Here is an 18,987-nt window from a genome sequence, read left to right as displayed (position 1 = left end):
TTATAACACATGTGTGTGCATGTGTGTAAAGCAAAAGAAAGTCTCATTAGAGGGTAAATATCCATTTTCACCCTCTCTGTCATGTGTGTGCGTGTGCATAATTCGACATTGTGCCCCTTTTCTCACGCAGAAACACTTATCTGTTGGAATTTATTTGTTACTTTTTTTTAAGGTAAAGTGCAGGTTAATTTGTTTTATTTTAACTTTATATTTTGTGTTTATTATTTTTATTAATTTGTTTTTTTTGGGCTGTGGAACGAATAATTTGAGTTTCTATTATTTCTTATGGGAAAAATTGCTTTGGTTTACGAGATTTGGAATACAAGCCCGCTTCTGGAATTAATTATACTTGCAATCCAAGGTTCCCCTGTATGCACTTTCTTACAGTCTTTGCATCCAGTATCAAAACATCCATTATGGCACATATATGGCTAAAGTCAAATAAATTATTTTTTTGCCATTTTTCCTCTGTATACCACCAGTTTGAAATGAAACACTTAAGATGTGAATGAAATCAAGACTTTTAACCATTAACCATTTAGAAATTACAGCCATTTTTATACACACACGATTTTTCAGGGTGGGGGGAGGGGTGCCCTGTTCCCTTGTTACTTCCTGACTAATCAGGAACATAAAAGGCCTGGAGGTTGTCATTTGGTAGCTGTTCTCTTGAAGACTGACTGTAAGATTTTAAAAAGGGGTTTATGAAAGTTAAGGAGGCTGTTATTAGGCTGAAAAACCGAAATGGACCCATCAGAAAGAGAGAGCAAAACATTAAGAGTGGCCAATACAGGTCTGAAACCTGAAACAGCAAAAGGCCTGAAAGACCACAGAAGTAAACTAAAGTGGATGACTGTAAAACTCTGTCCATGGTACAGAAGAACCCTTTTACAAGATTTAACACTACCAAGCCAAATCATAATAACTAAATTTATCCCCACTAAGTTTATTGAGGACATGATGAGAGACCAGATAACATGTATGTGTGTTGAGAAACTTTAAGTAATTGGACGTTACAGATGTTTATCTGATGTTTATACAGTAAACAAACATTGGTAGCCAGGGCCAAACATATTGGAACAAGGTTATGACTTTCAGCTTTAACTCAAGGGGTTTGACAGAAATGTGATATTACCCATTTAGGGATTACAGCCATGTTCATACACACACAAGTATTTTTGGAGCTCTAGCTGACAAGCAGTTACATGGCCAGGTGTGGTCTGTTCTCTCATTACTCAATGATTAATGAAGCCGATAAGAAGACTGGAGTGTTGGATTTGCATTTGGTAGCTGTACACTTGAACTCCCCACACGAGGTTTAAATAGTGACTGTGCAAATGCAACAAGCCATAATTAGGCTAAAAATTAGTTTTTTTTCTAATCAAAGAGAGAGCAAAAACATTGGGAGTGACCAATACAACAGTTTAGAACATTCGAAATCAAAAGGAATTACTTGGTAAGCTCAGCAACAGCAAAAGGCCTGGAAGACCATGGAAGATAAAGGTGTATGAGCACAGAATTCTGTCCATGGTAAAGAAGAACCCCATTACAACATCTAGCCAAATCAACAAGTCATTGGAGGAGGTTGGTGTGCCATTGTCAGTTTACAGTCAAGGGACGACCTGATATGAACTAAATGCAGATGTTTCGCCACAAGGTGTAACCCACTGGGAATACTTAAGAACAGAACGGCCAGATTAGACTTCTTTAGGTTATTTGGAAAACAAGATTAACTCGTACCAGAACGAAGGGAAGAGAAAAGCATGGAGAAAAGGAACAGCTCATGATCCAGAGCATCACGTTATCTGTCAGACACGGTCACTGGTGTTTATTGATGCCCTGACTGCTAATGAAAGTAGCAGGATGAATTTTAAGGTGAATCTCTGCTCAGATTCAGCCCAAACTGATTCATACTACAGACGAATAATGACCCAAAACATACATGTACAGTTAAAGCTAGCCAAGTCAAAGAAATGTGATATTCTTCACTGGCCAAGTCAGTCACCTGATCTCAACCCAATAGAGCATGCTTTTAACTTAGTCTTGAAGTCTAACTTGAAAACAAGACGGAAGGCAGAAAGAACCACAAACAGGCAGCATCTGAAGGCATCTGCAGTAAAGCTCTAGCAAAACATCTCGAGGGATGAAACTCAGAATTTTCTTTCAACTTCAGGCTGAAAAGGATTTTCATCCAAGTGTTACAGGCAGTGCTTGTGTTTGTAATATTTCAGTTTGTTCATTTTTTTATGATCGTACTAATGGGATTGTGTGCGTATGAACATGATTCCACAGTTTTGTCAAATCCCTAGATCTAAGTCTTGACTTGGCTCACATCTTTATTTGTGCTGTACAGATGGTAAATGGCGAAAATGAAGATCATTTAACCAAATTTGACGCCCTGGACTGTATTTCATGATGCTATCTGAGATAAAATGGTCACTCCTAACCACCAGTGACACCAGCAGGGGCTCGTCTTTAACCAGGATTAGCCTCATTGGATGGCAGACAACTACAGTACGAATCTCTGTGGTCTGGTTTGTAATCAGGCCTGACCTCACAGACCGAGAGCTCTATAGACATGGCCACGTTGCCTGCGATGTTCCTTTTCCTTAAGCCCTAGGCTAACACGTTTGACTTCCTTCTTTTCGATCTCAGGTCTGCTTTCAGACAAACGGGGCGGTGTGGGAATAATGGCACACAGTGAGCGTGATCTTATCAGATTATCTGTGTGAATGGGCTGTGGATGAACTGGTTAAGGAACAAGGAATCATCAGGGCACGCACGCTCTTTTAGCTGAAACTAGTAGTACTTTGTTAAGGTTTTAGCTGCTGTTGCGTCTCACTGGCACTGCGTTCACAGGCAGGGGCGTGGACGTGATCGGTTATCAGGAACCGATCAGTTGCTTGAGACAAAGTAAACCAATTCTGTAAAAGATTTCAGAGAGAAATGTTTGATTAAACCTGGCTGAGCGCTATATCACTGACGATCGCTCGTCTGATTTAATTCAAGTCTCTTCTAAACGTAGAATGCAAGGCCACATACAGAGATCAAGGCACATGATCGAGAACAAACTGCAAAGCTTCACACTTTGTGTGTGTGTGTGTGTGTGTGTGTGTGTATGTGTGAGTCCATGAGCTTTAAATATCTATGAAACAGAAAATGAGAAGGAACAAAAAGCAGAAGTACTAAAATTCAGGAGAGGGTGCACCCTAGTGGTGTAGTGCTGAAATGTTACAGCTGTTATACATTTTGTGTGTGTGTGTGTGTGTGTGTGTAGGTATGAGCGAGCGTTATTTTGGCACAGCTAAAGTGCGCTACGATTTCTCAGCGAGGGATCGGACCGAGCTGTCTCTCAGAGAGGGGGACACGGTGAAGATCATCTCGAAGAAAGCACACAATGGCTGGTGGAAAGGAGAGGTCTATGGCCGGGTAACTAATACACACACACACACACACACACACACACACACACACACACACACAGTAATTAAAATTAGAAATGACATTGAATTGAATGACAATGAATTCTCTCTTTCTGTGTGTGTGTGTGTGTGTGTGTGTCCTCAGGTTGGACTGTTTCCTGCGAACTATGTAGAAGAGGAACATTCAGATTACTGCTGATCCACAGAGTGACTCTTTGATCTCTAGATCCAGATCCATTCTCCTTTACCTACTGAGAATTCAGTAACTGTGACCTAATAATTGAGTCGTTAAGTGACTCCTCAAAATCATCTTCTTGAATATGATTCACTGATTCATTTAGACACTAAATGATTCTTTGAATGTCTAGGTTTTTATTTCCCTTCCTTCAACCACAGCTGGACAAAATATTTTTGTTTGTTTGTTTACTTGTTTGTTTCCTGACTTCTCTGATTCTCTGCTTCACATCTGTATTAAACGTCTCAGGGATATACTGAACATACCCTGATCAGTTCATGGATTCATTTAGAAAATGAAAGTTCATTTTAAAGCTTGCAGATTTTAGGTGAGAGTTTTACAGAGTGTGTTTTATGGTGGAATGTTTATTTGCCTTCTCTTATTTACTTTTTATTGTCGGAGTTTTAATAGAGTATAAAATTGTACAGTGTTTGTGAAACTGTGGTTTTTCTTAAAGTTTATTTTGGTTTCTGATCTGCATTTCTGTGGCTCTCAGTCTATCTTACCACACACACACACACACACACACACACACATATTTTAATATACTTTATAATTCCTTGAAATCATCTGACTACACTTAGTTATTATTTAAATGGACATTAATACAGATTTACATGATGAACAGAAAACCAGTCGGAAACATATGGGCATGATGTTGTATACTGGATCTATACTGGATATTGGACTAAAATCACCCATGTAATCTGTTACCTGTGATATTTAGGTATGTGTGTGTGTGTATTTTTTTATCTCGTCTTCATTACCAGCAGCTGGGTGCAGGTGTGGCCTAATGACCTTTCTCCATTATAACCACCACATGACCCCAGCGCTCCCACTGACCCCATCTGACATGGTTTCATTTACAAATGTGATAATACTGCTCTAAAACCAAATCAGAGGGGTGTTACTCATTAGACATTATGAGTTTATCATTAAAATATTAGACCATAACGCTAACTTCCATAATATCTTTCGATTGTTTAAAGCTGCTTTGCAACAATGACAATTGTTAAAAGCGCAATACAAATAAAATGTAATTGAATAGAAATAAAAAAAAAAAAAAACATATCCATTTAAGAAAAAATTCAACCTGATATTTGAGAATGTATACTTCTTTTTTTTTTTTTTAGATTAAATTAGATTCAACATTATTCTACTTGTGCAAAGTACATTTACTAAACCAATGAAATGGAGTTAGCATCTATTCAGAAGTGCAGGAGTGGCCTAAAATAAGGTCATGGGTTCATACATTATGTACAGTTATTTGAGTGTCTTATGTACAGATGGTGCAGTAGGTATGTTAATAAGGATAGGGTAGATATGGTAATATTTCTGTGCAAGGGCTATGGACCCTCAGGGCGTTGGTCTTTTTAGGGCCTCGGGGGTTCTGCTGTGTGGAAGTTGGCAGCAGATCCTTTGGATGCTGTGGGTTTCGATGGTGAGATTCCATGGATCAGACTTGTTTGTCTGGTCCATCCCATGGGACTCGATTGGTTTGGGATCTGCAAAATTTAGAGAGTGGTTTGGGCACATAATATAAAATGCAAAACACAGGTTACAAGATAGGAAACACATTTAAAAAAAATGCAATGAAATTACTTTTAACAGCTATTAATAAATTAACAAGTACTTAGTTACTTAGCACATAATAAGTGATAATTTTTAAGAATAATTTTTTCATATATATTTAAATCGCTTTTTTAGCAATTTGAAAATGTGAACTTTTGTTCTGGACAAGGACTTTTTTAGCTCTAATGAGGACTTTATTAAATAAAATAAAGTTCTCACGAATGACTGATATAATATTAATGATTTATTGATAAAATTAAATGTAGAATTATTGCATCATAGTACAGTGGAATCTTGGGTTGCACTAACTTGGTCTAACTTGGTTGCACTTTTTAATAAATTTTTAACTTGATAAACAAGTGAGGTCTTGACATATGAGTAGTACGCATGCGCTTTGTCTGCTGAGCGTCACATGATCACAACTAAACCAATGATTCTTTTTTGTCTCATGCTGGGAGATCGTGGGTAATCATCTCCCATGCTTAGTCTCCCATGTGTGTACTGTTTATTATAACACTGTGACTGTGTGTGTGTGTGTGTGTGTGTGTGTGTAAAGCAAAAGCAAGTGTCATTAGACAGGGTTCTTGTTACAGAAGTTTCCCAACAGAACAATATTTCCCATAGGGGTGTGTGTTGGTGCCCACGTGTGTGTGTGTGTGTGTGTGTGTGTGTGTGTGTGAAGGTCGTCCTACACAGTAACTCCCTACCTCCTCCTCTCCTCGTTTTACTTTAGCTTTACACATACATACACACACCCACACACAATAACAGAAACACTGTTCTCTCAGGATTCTTTTCAAAGTGCAGGCTTTGATGTACGAATGTTTTGATATACAAGCATGCTTTCGGGACAAATTATTCTCACAATCCAAGGTTTAGCTGTAATTTGATGTTGTCCTCTATAATGATATTAAATATATGAATCCATTTTCAAGCTTCACTCTGTCCTCGATACACATTGTGTCTATGCAGTACTGATAGAGTGGTAACAGTTAGAACTCCAAAAAAGGGAAAGGTAGACGTAGGTGTAAAGTTTTACTGTTATGTTCTTTTCTCTTTCTTTTCTTTATCTTATTCTTATTGTAAAACTGCAACATACAGATATTACAAATGTCTTGTTACAGAATATTCACAAACAATGCAAATGAATCTGCAACGTTCTATAAACATGCAAAACAAAAGCTACATTTAGCTCTGCTTAGCATTGCTTGTATTACTGTAGAAAAACTCGTTTAAAATTCTAACTTATGAAATTCACATTCAAATGTACATACACATTTACACAAACGCTGAGGAAAGGTAAAAATACAAGCAGGAATGAAGAGACTTCTTTGGCAACTGCAAGGAAAGAATCTGGATGGGAAAATATTACATAATTAATGTGTGTTTACTAAAAGCTAAATATCATATCCATAAACAAAACTTTACTGGCTATATATATATATATATATATATATATGTGTGTGTGTGTGTGTGTCACATGTCACGATATGACATGTATTGCGATATTTTGAATGAAATTTAAAAATGAAACTGAAATCCAAATAACAGATTTATTTCAAGAACACTAACAAATTTCAATAACTTTTTTTGTTGTACACACAATACACATTTCAAGGTTTAATAAAAAAAAAAAACTTCTGTATTTAAAGTAACAACTTCATAATAAACACTTGTTTAGGTTACTTACAGGTTTTTTTTTTGCAAAAAAAAAAGAGCATATCTACATTTGTAGGCAAAAGCTGCGATCTTTGAGCACTTACCATATTCCCTGCTGTATAAAAAAAAACACATTCACTGGGAACAGGCGTTGCTGGAACTGTTACTGTAGGTAAGCCTTGGAAAGAGAGGAAAGAAGTGGGTACATTTGAGCATTTTCTTTCCACCATTTCAGTGGACAGCTAGTGAGGGAAATAGAAGTATCCTTCTTGTACATGTCAATCTCTACTTCTATTCTACATTTGGCCTGAGTGATTGATGGTTTAGTAAAAGTTGCACCAAGGAGATCTTCCAGTGCTGTCTTTTTGCAAGGAGGTGGCTGTTCTTGCTCAGTTCTCTGTGTTGTCTCTCGTTTCTCTGCTGCATCAGTGGGATTTTTATCACTGGCTAACCGCCCACCTTTTCTGTTTGCTCCACATGCCAGCCTTAAAAAAATATTAAAACAAACTATTAAGGACTGGGGAGGTTTAGTACAGTTGCAGTCACACACACACACACACACACACACACACACACACACACACACACACACACACACACACACATCACATCACACCACATCATACACACACACACACACATCACATCACACCACATCACATCACATCACATCACAAAATAGATAATCATGCAAATACAAATATACAGATTCTCAAATAATGCAGGCAAACATACCTGCTGTAACTAGTTTGATTTGTCCATCAACCGGTGGAAAACCTTTTCGCGTTGTTCAGGGAGTAGGTGGGGCAACGATCGAAAACCGGAGGCAAGTGCAGTACTTTCTAGCAGATAATCCTGTACTTCTGTGTATCTGCCAAGCTGGCTGCTTTCATGTTATAATATATAATATAATTGTAGAGTCTTTCTCTAAGTCTTTGTCAACCACAGAAAATGGTCTCATGTCCTTTGCAATAAAAACTCCAATGCACCTGGTTATTCTTGAGCTTTCACACTTGACTGAGACCATGTTGCAGCAAAACTCTTGTAAACTGTTTTATAGATGTTTGGCCTTCTTTCACCCTTTATTTCGCAGGAGTTTGTTGTTGTGATGGCGTTTTAAATGGCACATTATATTCGAAGTGTTCGACGCTGTGTATGGCAGCGTTGTTTTACAGTGTTTACAAACAGTTTGTGTTTTGTCTGTTATTTTTTTACCGTCGTCCTGTCGCGTGACTGGAAAACCAAAATGCTGCCAGACAATAGACTCATAAGAAGACGGGGCATCTTCAACTTCACTTTCAGCCGAACTCATGTTGCCCTACTAATGTTCAAGCGATTTCTGCTACTGTGATGAAAGCACACGCGACGCGCTGTTGCAGAGTAGGTCACGTCGGCAGCTCAACCAATAGGATTGAGGATATGGACTGCAATAGGACTGCCGTCATATCGGAAATGTATCGCCAACACTCTATTTTACATTTACATTTAGGCATTTGGCAGACGCTCTTATCCAGAGCGACTTACAAAAAGTGCTTTAATGTTTACATAATTGGATACATACTTACACTGGGGGGGGGAGTTAGTCCAAGTACTGGAGAAACAGATGAGTCTTGAGTCGTCGTTTAAAGATAGTCAAAGTCTCTGATGTACGGACATCTAGAGGAAGTTTATTCCACCACCTAGGTGCCAGAACAGAAAAGAGCCTGGATGAATGCCGCCCTCGATCCCTGAGAGATGGTGGGATGAGGCGAGCAGTGCTGGAGGATCGGAGGGAACGTGGTGCAGTGCGTGGTGTAATTAGCGCAGAGAGGTAAGTGGGTGCTGGGCCATTTTTAGCTTTGTAGGCAAGCATCAGTGAATCATTTTGAATTCGATGCGGGCAGCTACAGGAAGCCAGTGCAGGGAGCGGAGGAGTGGGGTGGTGTGGGAGAACTTGGGGAGGTTAAAAACAAGACGTGCTGCTGCATTCTGGATCAGTTGCAGAGGACGAATCGTGGACAGAGGCAGGCCTGCCAGGAGTGAGTTGCAGTAGTCCAGTCTTGAAATAACAAGGGACTGAACAAGCACCTGAGTAGCCTGTGAAGAAAGAAATGGGCGAATTCTTCTGATATTGTAAAGAAGAAATCGGCAAGGGCGAGTAAGGTTAGCGATGTGTGGGGAAAATGACAAATGATTGTCCATGGTTACCCCAAGATTGCGGGCGGTGGCTGAAGGAGTGATTTGGTTGTTGTCCATGGATATCACAAGGTCTTGACCTGGAGATGAGTCACAAGGTTTTACTGAGATTGAGCTTCAGCTGATGAGCAGCCATCCAAAATGAGATGTCTGCCAGACATGCTGAGATCCGGGTGGAAACCTGAGTGTCAGAGGGAGGAAACGAGAGAACAAGTTGGGTGTCGTCTGCATAACAGTGGTATGAGAATCCATGCGATGATATGACCTTACCAAGAGACCGGGTATAGAGGGAGAACAGAAGAGGACCAAGTACTGAGCCCTGCGGGACACCAGTAGAGAGTCTACGTGGGGCAGATGTAGATCCCCTCCATGTTACCTCATATGACCTATCTTTTAGGTAAGAAGCAAACCATTGCCACGCTGTTCCACAAATTCCAAGGCTTGTAAGAATAGATAATAGAATCTTGTGGTTCACCGTGTCAAATGCAGCTGACAGGTCCAGGAGGATGAGGACAGATGACAGTTTAGCAGATCAGTTTAGCACTCTATGATACATATCGTAACATATTTGCATCGCAAAATATCGTACTGCGATATATCGTTACACCCTTTATATAAATCAAATTCAAATTCATCCATATATATATATGGATCAACCCCCCACTCGAAAAAAAAAAGAAATTAGTATTAACCACAAATTAATTGTTGTTGAATATTGTGATAACAATATTTCTTACGATATAATATTTCCCCAGAGAAATGCATTTATTATTATTATTGGCTATTTTTTATTATTATTTATATATGTAATGATCATACTAAAATAAAAAGGTAATAGATATTTGTCTAATTAAATCTAATTTAGGCTAAAAAGAAACTATATGTCAAGTAAGTTGCAAATATTTAGACTTCAAAACACTATGAATGACTTAAAACCCTCAAAAGATATCCTAATTTCTGGTTTGCTGTTACCATAGACCAGCCAACAATAAATTACTAATAAAATGAATTACTTTTTATTTATTTACGCTCATCAAGAGTGCTTTAAAAAAAGAGCATCTTTTAAACAAAAGATTTCATTTGGCAGCCCTAATTGGTTTATTCTCTACTGGGCACGCATGCGCAAAGCATCACAAACCCTTCGTAGGTTATACGCCTACAGGAAACAGGAATGAGACCTTTGAGTTTTCTAGTCTGAATCGTTCAGTCTTTTGTCATGTGACTCCCACAGGTGCTATGCGGTGCAGTACACAGGAAACAAAATTGTTTGTTTGTTTATTTATTTAGAAGTGAGTGGTTCTTTTCATAAGTTTTCTAGTCCATTCATTCTCTTATGTGACTCTCATAGACGCTTATAGGGTAAAAGAAGACCAGAAGATATGAGAGGTGAGCTACTCATTCTGCTTATCATAATATGTCCTTAGCTGCATTGTAATATTTTGATTACTGGAACTATAGACTAAGTCTGCGTATGTAGACGAGTTGGGGGTCTTTTTATTGAAAATGTAACATTTTATTTTATTTCTGATCAAAAGAACGAAATAAACTACATACAGTGTGTGTGTGTGTGTGTGTGTGTGTGTGTGTGTGTGCGCGCGTGCGTGTGTGTGTGTGTGTGAAGCTAAAGTAATAGGAGAGGTGAAATCTCTTCTTATTTGAATTACACACACAGACGCACAGATGGAACGAATGTTTCGTCGGAAAAATTTGCAAATAATGGGATAAAATTTTATTTTGCTTAATTAAACAGCAATATTAAATATATAAAAGAAACAAAGATCAATTGGTTTACTTTTTAGAAAAATCATCTTTTATTTTTTAAAAGCATACAGCATTTTATCAAAAATAAACATTGTCATTATTCACGATACAAGGAATAGTTGATGGAGTTTAATTAAGTGCATTACAGTGCCATACATTCTTTTTTAAAAGCCTTTTCTCAGATGTAAAAAAAAAAAAAAAAAGAAGGTATTTCAAAGACTTTGAGTATCAAAAAAATTAAGGGACACTGCACTAAAATGCCCCCCCTGCCATAGATTGCCCCCCCCACACACACACACATAATCGCTACTAATTATTATATTAGAACATAAATTTATAGGTTAATGGTTTACAAATTACATGAGACAATAAAATAAAAAAAGCAATATGAAAATAAATATGTTGTATATGAAAAAATGATATTTTTTTCTCAAATAAAACATGTATATACTTTTATATTGTTTATTTTATAATAAAATTTGTTTCATTTAATTTTTAATTATAAAACAAATATATTTTTTATTATATATAAATATTTATTTGCATATTTTTATGACAAACCCTTGAAAAATAAATGTGTTACAAAATAAACATTATACAATAATTTGTCTTAATGGTCTTGACAGCTGTCTCGTGCCTAGGGTTTATTATAATAGTAATATCATATTTGATATTAATAAACCTATGAATTTATGTTTATATATAATATTTGATAGCCTTATGTGTGTGTGTAATATACATATATATATATATATATATATATATATATATATATATATATATATATATATATATATATGCAAGGTACTTTTCCCACGTGAGGCAGTCCGCGTCAGTCGTGCTCTTTAACCAATCATATGTGTCCTCACTATTTCAACCAATCATAACCCGCCCAGAGCGCAGCCGAAATCCTGTTTACATGAAATAAACCTGCTTCCGAACAACTTCATGCTAACAGATCTGTTGCTATGACAGCATATGCTAGAAGCGCATCGAAGAACGAAACAATCCAAAATCAAGACAAATCCACAACAATCAAATCCAGCCAACTGAGTTAGCGACGTACGAAGAACGGACCCTTGGTTTTGAATTTGTTATTTTGTTTTCAGTTTTGTTAATTTGTTTTGCACTTCTGGGCCACCGTATAAAAACCATCCACTCCGTAAAACCACTATCCCCCTTACATCCTCTTTAGATTAATAATGCTGTGTATTATGTAAAATTTGTCATGAAAAATGTAATTGAATTAAAACTCTCTACGTATGATCATCTACGAACTATACTGAAAAACTATTTGCCCCCTTCCTGATTTCTTATTCTTTTGCATGTTTGTCCCGGAAAATGTTTCTGATCATTAAACACATTTAACTATTAGTCAAAGATAACACAAGTAAACAGAAAATGCAGTTTTTAAATGATGGTTTTTATTATTTAGGGAGGAAAAAAAATCCAAACCTACATGGCCCTGTGTGAAAAAGTAATTGCCCCCTGAAACTAATAACTGGTTGGGCCACCCTTAGCAGCAATAACTGCAATCAAGTGTTTGCGATAACTTGCAGCGAGAAAACTAAGGATTCAGTTTAATACGGAGTTTTTAAAAATGACTGACAGCTTTAATGATTACCATCCACTGGACATGCTTTATGCACATATTTAACACATTCTAAACATGTACACCTAAGCAGGTATTTGTAAATACAAAGGCATTATATACATCTACACCACAGAAACATTCATAAACATCTCTTAGCTACATAAGGCAGTATTTTAGCCAACTGGAACTAGCTTGTTTGTGTCAATCAACATTACCGATAGCATTGTGATAAGCTAACCAAAACTGAGCCAAATTATATTAGCAACCATAATCTACAGCTATCCAAAACAAGGTGAAATACATTAGAACATTTATAAACATCTGTAAACGCCATAAGATATTAGCTTAGCCACCGGGAAATAACATGTTTGCTACATAAGGCAACATGTTAGCAGAGTTATCTACATGCTACACTAAACTATGTAAATTGAATTGAAAGCCAATGTGTCACATAAGCTGACAAGAGCTAGCTGAAGTGAGGGAAATATTTACTAATATTAGTTTAATATTATCAGAATAAGAGTTATATAAGACTTAATAACTTACCCAGTGTCATAGCAGCTTCAAACACAAGTCACACAAGTCTCCTTCTAAGGAAAAGGTAAACTCCGCCCACTGTCCAGAACATTCTGAAGAGCTTCCTCGCGCCATTTTCCAAACGTGCAAAAAACTCACTGAATCTGTGTGTAAACTCTGTGTTTTCAAGCCTGTCTCTGTGTGTGTCTGTGTGTGTGTTTTCGTGCCGTTGCCCGGGGGACGTGGCCTCGTATGTAGATCACCCTGTGACTGATTTCCGTGTGATTGATGTGTGGGCGTGTCCTCTCCTTGGTTTTATACGGATTTTATATGGATTACATAAACTGAAAATTTTTATTTTTCATTTAAATTGCTTTATTTAAAAGTAGACACTTAAAAGTTTCTACAGATGTATTTCTCATGTCTGTCTCAGTTTCAGTTCATTTTAGTGACGTGTCTCACTAAATATTTTCACGGAGACCGAGACGGCTGAAAGCGCACCCTGTTTATTTTCTTTATTTTACAAAAAGCACATTGTTTTGTGGATATTTTGAGTGAACATGAATAAAAGTAGACCCTTCACAGATTAAAATGATGTACACTCATGTGTATGATCAAACATGACGGAGCATTTTAAACTCTTTTCACGGTTACCAGAAGAAAAATGCATGTGTACCCGCGGGTGGGTCGGCCGACTCCTTAGGGTTTTAACCTTAGGGAGGTTAGGGTTTAGGTTGTGGGGAAATGATGTCTCTGGTGAAGTATTCTGCAGTGTAGACTACACTGTCAAAGACCCTCCAGTCTACAAAATAACTGGCAAGTTGGGTCTGAACTGCACCCCCAGGCACACACAACAAATCATTAAGTTTGTACATTGTGTTTAAAAAAATGTCAAAAAAACTCATGTGTATGCGATAGATCCGGACTCTGTTTGAACATCAAACGCAGGGAGGTTTAATCTTGAAAGCCAGCCTCCCATCCTCTGGTCCTGGGCTTCTGATTGAGGTGTGTGTGTGTGTGTGTGTGTGTGTCAGTCAATATTCCTTCATTAAACTATTTTCTGGTGTAAATCCCGCATGTCTTTTAGAGTTTTTATGTGTTTTCTTTATTAACACATTAAAAAGAAGGAACAGAACTGTCGTGACAAACATAGAACTGTTTTAACCAGGGGTGTCAAAAGTATTCACATCCATTACTTGAGTAGAAGTATAGATACTAAGGTTTAAAAAGACTTCTTTAGAAGTTGAAGTATCAACTCAAGATTTTTACTCAAGTAAAAGTGTAAAAGTACTGGTTTCAAAACTACCTAAAGTATAAAAGTAAAAGTAACGTGAGGAGGAGAAAGCATTAAAGATAAAAGCTTAGGCTGTGCCACGGGCCTATATACTGCACTAACACCTCATAAAATTTTTTTTTTTTTAAATGTGTTGTTTTTGTTGTATTTTTTAATGCCCATAGTGATTTGGGATTCTGTATATGGCAATTGAAAAAGAATGTATTTTAGTACAATGCAAATACATTAAAGAACCGTATATGTGTACTACTGAGCATTAACATGTTTCATGGAGAAGAAGATATGATAACTAGTTACCTATAAGTATTTTAATGCTGCAAAAAGTCAAACTTCAGAGGCGTGTTATCAGTAACCTTTATTGGAATGTAAATGTACATCCAAGCTTAGCTGCAAGAATCTGAGAAGGCAACATACAGGAAAATTAGTGCACCCAGGGCAGGCTTAGTAACAATCAGGGCTGGACTGGGACAAAAAATCGGCCCGGGCATCTTGACTAGAGACCGGCCCACTAGGTATTATTGCAAAGCCATAAAGCCTTTGAATGAAAACAAACGCTGTTCTGACAGTGATGTACACTGTCCTGTTGGTATATATGTATCAATCTAATAAACTTAAACCTACACCATCCTCCCTATTCTGGTATTCTAAACAGTACTTAGCGGAAAACAAAAGACTGCTTGGTCGAGTTAACCTCCTGAACTATCTACAACACATGGTGGAAACCTGAAATTAAGACAGAGAAGACTAGAGGTGAGACATGATCATTAATGAGTATTAAAATTAATAAATTACAGATTTAGTGATTTTTCATAAACTATTTATTTACCACATCAACAAACAGCATGGCAGCACAAAATATTTTTTTAAACAAGCCAACCTTTAAAAAGTGAAAGAAGAGAGAGAAAGAAAGTTGAGAAAGAATAACACTTAATTGAATTTTTGATGCCATTTTACACACAGTACATGGCACAAGAACTGACAACACAACAAAACACAGAGATCACGATCGCTGGAGTGTCATCCAGAGACCTGGGCTGCCACAACCAGCTAAATCGTAACACAAATGCACAGAAATCAATTATTTTTCTACAATAATTAAATAGATTCAACATCTTTCTTCGACATAATTTCAGACTGCACAGATGTTAAGCTTACTGGGCTTACAGAGACTTCATATTTTTAGACTTAATATTTACTATAAACGATACTGGATTTCTATTCATTTAACATCAAATGACCGCTTTGGTTGTAAGATTCAGATAATTATTTAAAAGCTAGACATTTAAAATGAGAATAGGAAAGAAAAGTATTTCTTTGTGCCCCCCTTTCCTTGTTAATGCCCTACCTGGCCCCCTGGCAAAACTTTGCTAGACCCGCCCCTGCACAGTTACCAGCTGTCAGCTATGTAGAAAAGGATCCTGGTGTTATTTGTCTCTCAGAAACAGTTCATAACTTCCCTTCAACTCATTCATGTCACCTAAAAGATAAACCTGTTTCTCCATCACCTGTTCAACTCTAATGAGTCAATTAGGACGTAAACCTACTGGTTTCACCTTTATGTTTCTCTCTCACATATCCAAACCGATCATGACTAGCAGCTTTTATGGCTGTGGCTCCAGCAAACAGCTGATAAACCGATCAGTGGATCAACAGGAGAAGGAGGGGGAGAAAATGAGAGGAGCCGAGGCAGCTGCGCAGCGTAAAGACACAGGATAACTCCAGCTTTGTGTTTTTTTTGTTTTTTTTTAATTAACTAAGTTATTGTAACTGATGGTAAAAAGTTAGTAAGCACAACGAAAATAAGCTACACCTACTTGGTTTATAAGTTTTTTTATGGTTTTACTTGGTTTTACTTGGGCTACCTCAAGTTCAGTTCTGCCACTTGGACTGGCGGCCGCCTCGGGTCTCTCCTCCTCGTGCCGCCTCGTGAGTGTGTGACGTGACGTCATGTGCAGGTGTGATGGATCGCGTACCAACCAATAGGGTGTCGGAATGGTATGTTTATACTTCTCATCCAACCACAATCAAATTCGCTCCAGCCGGATGGCGCGGTTTATCCGGATGTTTTTTTTTGTTGTTGTTTGTTTTTTGAATGACAAGCTGAAATAAAATAGGGGTAACGAGTCTATGTTTAAAATGTGAGGAGTAGAAAGTACAGATAATTGGGTGAAGATGTAAGGAGTAGAAATAAAAAATCGGCTGAAAAATAATTACTCCAGTAAAGTATAGATACCCAAAATTTCTACTTAAGTAAAGTAACAAAGTATTTGTACTTCGTTACTTGACACCTCTGGTTTTAACACACTGACTGCAAAAGTACGACACCTATTGGTAAATTACTGTACTACAGCAATGTCTATATTATATACTCTGTAAACAGTAATACTTATTTCCACTTTATTTTTAGGCCTTAAAGGAAATTCAGAGTCCAGGAAAAAGATATGATAAGGGTCTCCTGTTCCTGACTGCTCTCTGTGGCCTGGGCCTGGCTGTTTACTGGTGTGTAATATTAATATAATCTTACTATATCAACATAATCATACATTTTTACTTTTTCAGTAACGTTATCAACCATTTGTGCCAATGATACATTGTTCAACCTATTATTGATGGGTGATCTGAGTTTGCCTCTGTGATCCTTATTTATCTGAACAGCCAGAAAACCAAGTGGGAAGAGCCCAAGGCTGCGGAACCGGGATCCAACCTTCCCAAATCCGGATCTGACTGAGCACCCATGGGCTAAGCATTGGTAAGAATTATTTGTCCAATAATTGTCAGTATTTGAATTAAGTGATTGTGAACAATTTTAGAAATATGTATCGGTTAAAAGTAAACTTAACAAAAAATCTTAACTCTTTCATCTAATACATAAATGGGCAGGAAGAACAAACGTTAAGAACGCACAATACAGTGACGCAGTAAGAAAAATAGCACATACAGTGATATAGAGGAATAGTATACAGCAAAGGAACAGAACATACAGAAATGTTAACAAGGACAGGTTTAAAGAACAGTTAGCCACAGACACAGATAAAAAGTAAGACTTAAGAATACTCATTTTCATATAAGGATTAGTCACAAATTAATGCATACATAGTATAAGGCTCAAAAAACTAAAAAAAAAAAAAAAAAGATAAACAAGACATAGAAGGCCTGGGTAAGTTCAGTGAGAGGTATGAAAGTAGAAATCATCTGTTCAGACGGCGCAGGAGTAAAATTGTTGAGGGTACCAATGATAACACTATCACCAGTTTGTGTACTGACAGACACTTTGAAATCGGTCTGATCGACAACATCATAACGAATCGGAAATTTTTATTATTATTCCTTTATTTTACCAGGAAGAAAAATTCCACTCAGGCAGTCCTGAACAAAATAGCAGCACATTACGTTTCACATAAAACACTGACACAAGATACATAAAACTCAAAACACACACACATCCACAAAACTATCCAAAACATGTACATATTCCCCTCACATAAAACTCAAAGAGATTTTGAAGAATATTAAGGGAGGGAAGTGCTTCTAATGATGAAGTGTTTATTATTATGCAATTTGTTCTATAATCTAGACACATGAAAAGAAAAAGACATTTTTCCAAACTCGGTAAACACTCTAGGTACATCTAAAAGTAATTTCGTTCTAATTTCGATCCTGTTCTGTAATTACGAGTACAATATGATAAAAGATTCCAAATGTAACAAGGCAATTTACCCAATAATGCCCAGGCAATAAATAACAATAAATGCAACTTTTTCCTCTGATACAGAGAAGGACAAACAACCAATAAATACAAAATACAATGATGAGAAACAATGATTTTAGATTTAACAGTGAAGATTGTGATAGCTGGGAAGAATCTTGTAGTAACTCTATGGCTTGATTTATAGACTGTGCTACTGTGTAAACAATGGTATTACCAAGTTGGTTAAGGCATTGGACTACGGTTTGGAAGATCTCAGGTTCAAACCCCACAACCACCAAGTTGCCGCTGTTGGGCCCTTGAGCAAGGCCCTTAACCCTCAACTGCTCAGATGTGTAATGAGATAAAAATGTAAGTCGCTCTGGATAAGAGCGTCTGCCAAATGCCTAAATGTAAAAATCAGCATATAAATGTATTTTAGCTGCAGCTATTCCTTGACCTAAATCATTTATATATACAGTATAATGAAAATAAAATTGGTGCTAAAATAGAACCCTGTGGAACACCTTTATGAATTTGAATTCTGTAGAAGTACAATTAGCAGCTGAAACACACTGTGCTCTTCCTGTTAAATAATCTCTAAGCCATTTTAAACGTATTGTACTGAAGCCTAAACATTTGAGTCTCTGCAACAAAATTGTGTGATCAACAGAGTCAAATGCTTTAGAAAGATCAACAAATAAAGCAGCACAATGTTGACTCTTATCTAAACTAGTAATATGGTTCGCTGTTGACCTAAAAACCCAATTGGAATTCATTTAAGATATTATTTTCCATTAAAAACCATTTAACTTGATCTCAGAAGGCTCAAAGACTTTTTTTTTTGCCATCACTGAAAACCTTGAAATCGGCCGATAATTATCTGGAGGTCCTGGAGGGCCAGTGTCCAAGGCAGTTTGGTAATTCTTCTCAAACACAGCTGATTTAACTAATCTGTTAATTACTAGGTTTAGTGGGTGTGTTTAGGAGTCGATGAATTACAAACCCCTCCAGGACTGGATTTGGAGACTCCTGATCTAAATAATGAGGGTCACTCCATTTTAACAAAGGGAG

At 37.1% G+C, this 18,987-nt stretch overlaps 1 protein-coding gene across 2 annotated transcripts in view; it reads left to right on the top strand.

The window, feature by feature from the left end:
* The window catches only part of LOC128506414 (proto-oncogene vav-like), a 31,272-nt gene extending 27,141 nt beyond the window's left edge, over positions 1-4,131 (top strand). For both annotated transcript variants that reach the window (XM_053476832.1, XM_053476833.1), the window contains 2 exons: positions 3,278-3,429; positions 3,568-4,131. In XM_053476832.1, coding sequence (XP_053332807.1) covers positions 3,278-3,429; positions 3,568-3,621 — 206 coding nt within the window. In that variant the 3' untranslated portion in view covers positions 3,622-4,131. The remainder of the gene's footprint in view (positions 1-3,277; positions 3,430-3,567) is intronic.
* Positions 4,132-18,987: the final 14,856 nt, after the last annotated feature.

This window comes from Clarias gariepinus, chromosome 18 (genome assembly GCF_024256425.1).
Source record: "Clarias gariepinus isolate MV-2021 ecotype Netherlands chromosome 18, CGAR_prim_01v2, whole genome shotgun sequence".
NCBI lineage: Eukaryota > Metazoa > Chordata > Actinopteri > Siluriformes > Clariidae > Clarias > Clarias gariepinus.
This window is presented reverse-complemented; position numbering and strand designations above follow the sequence as displayed.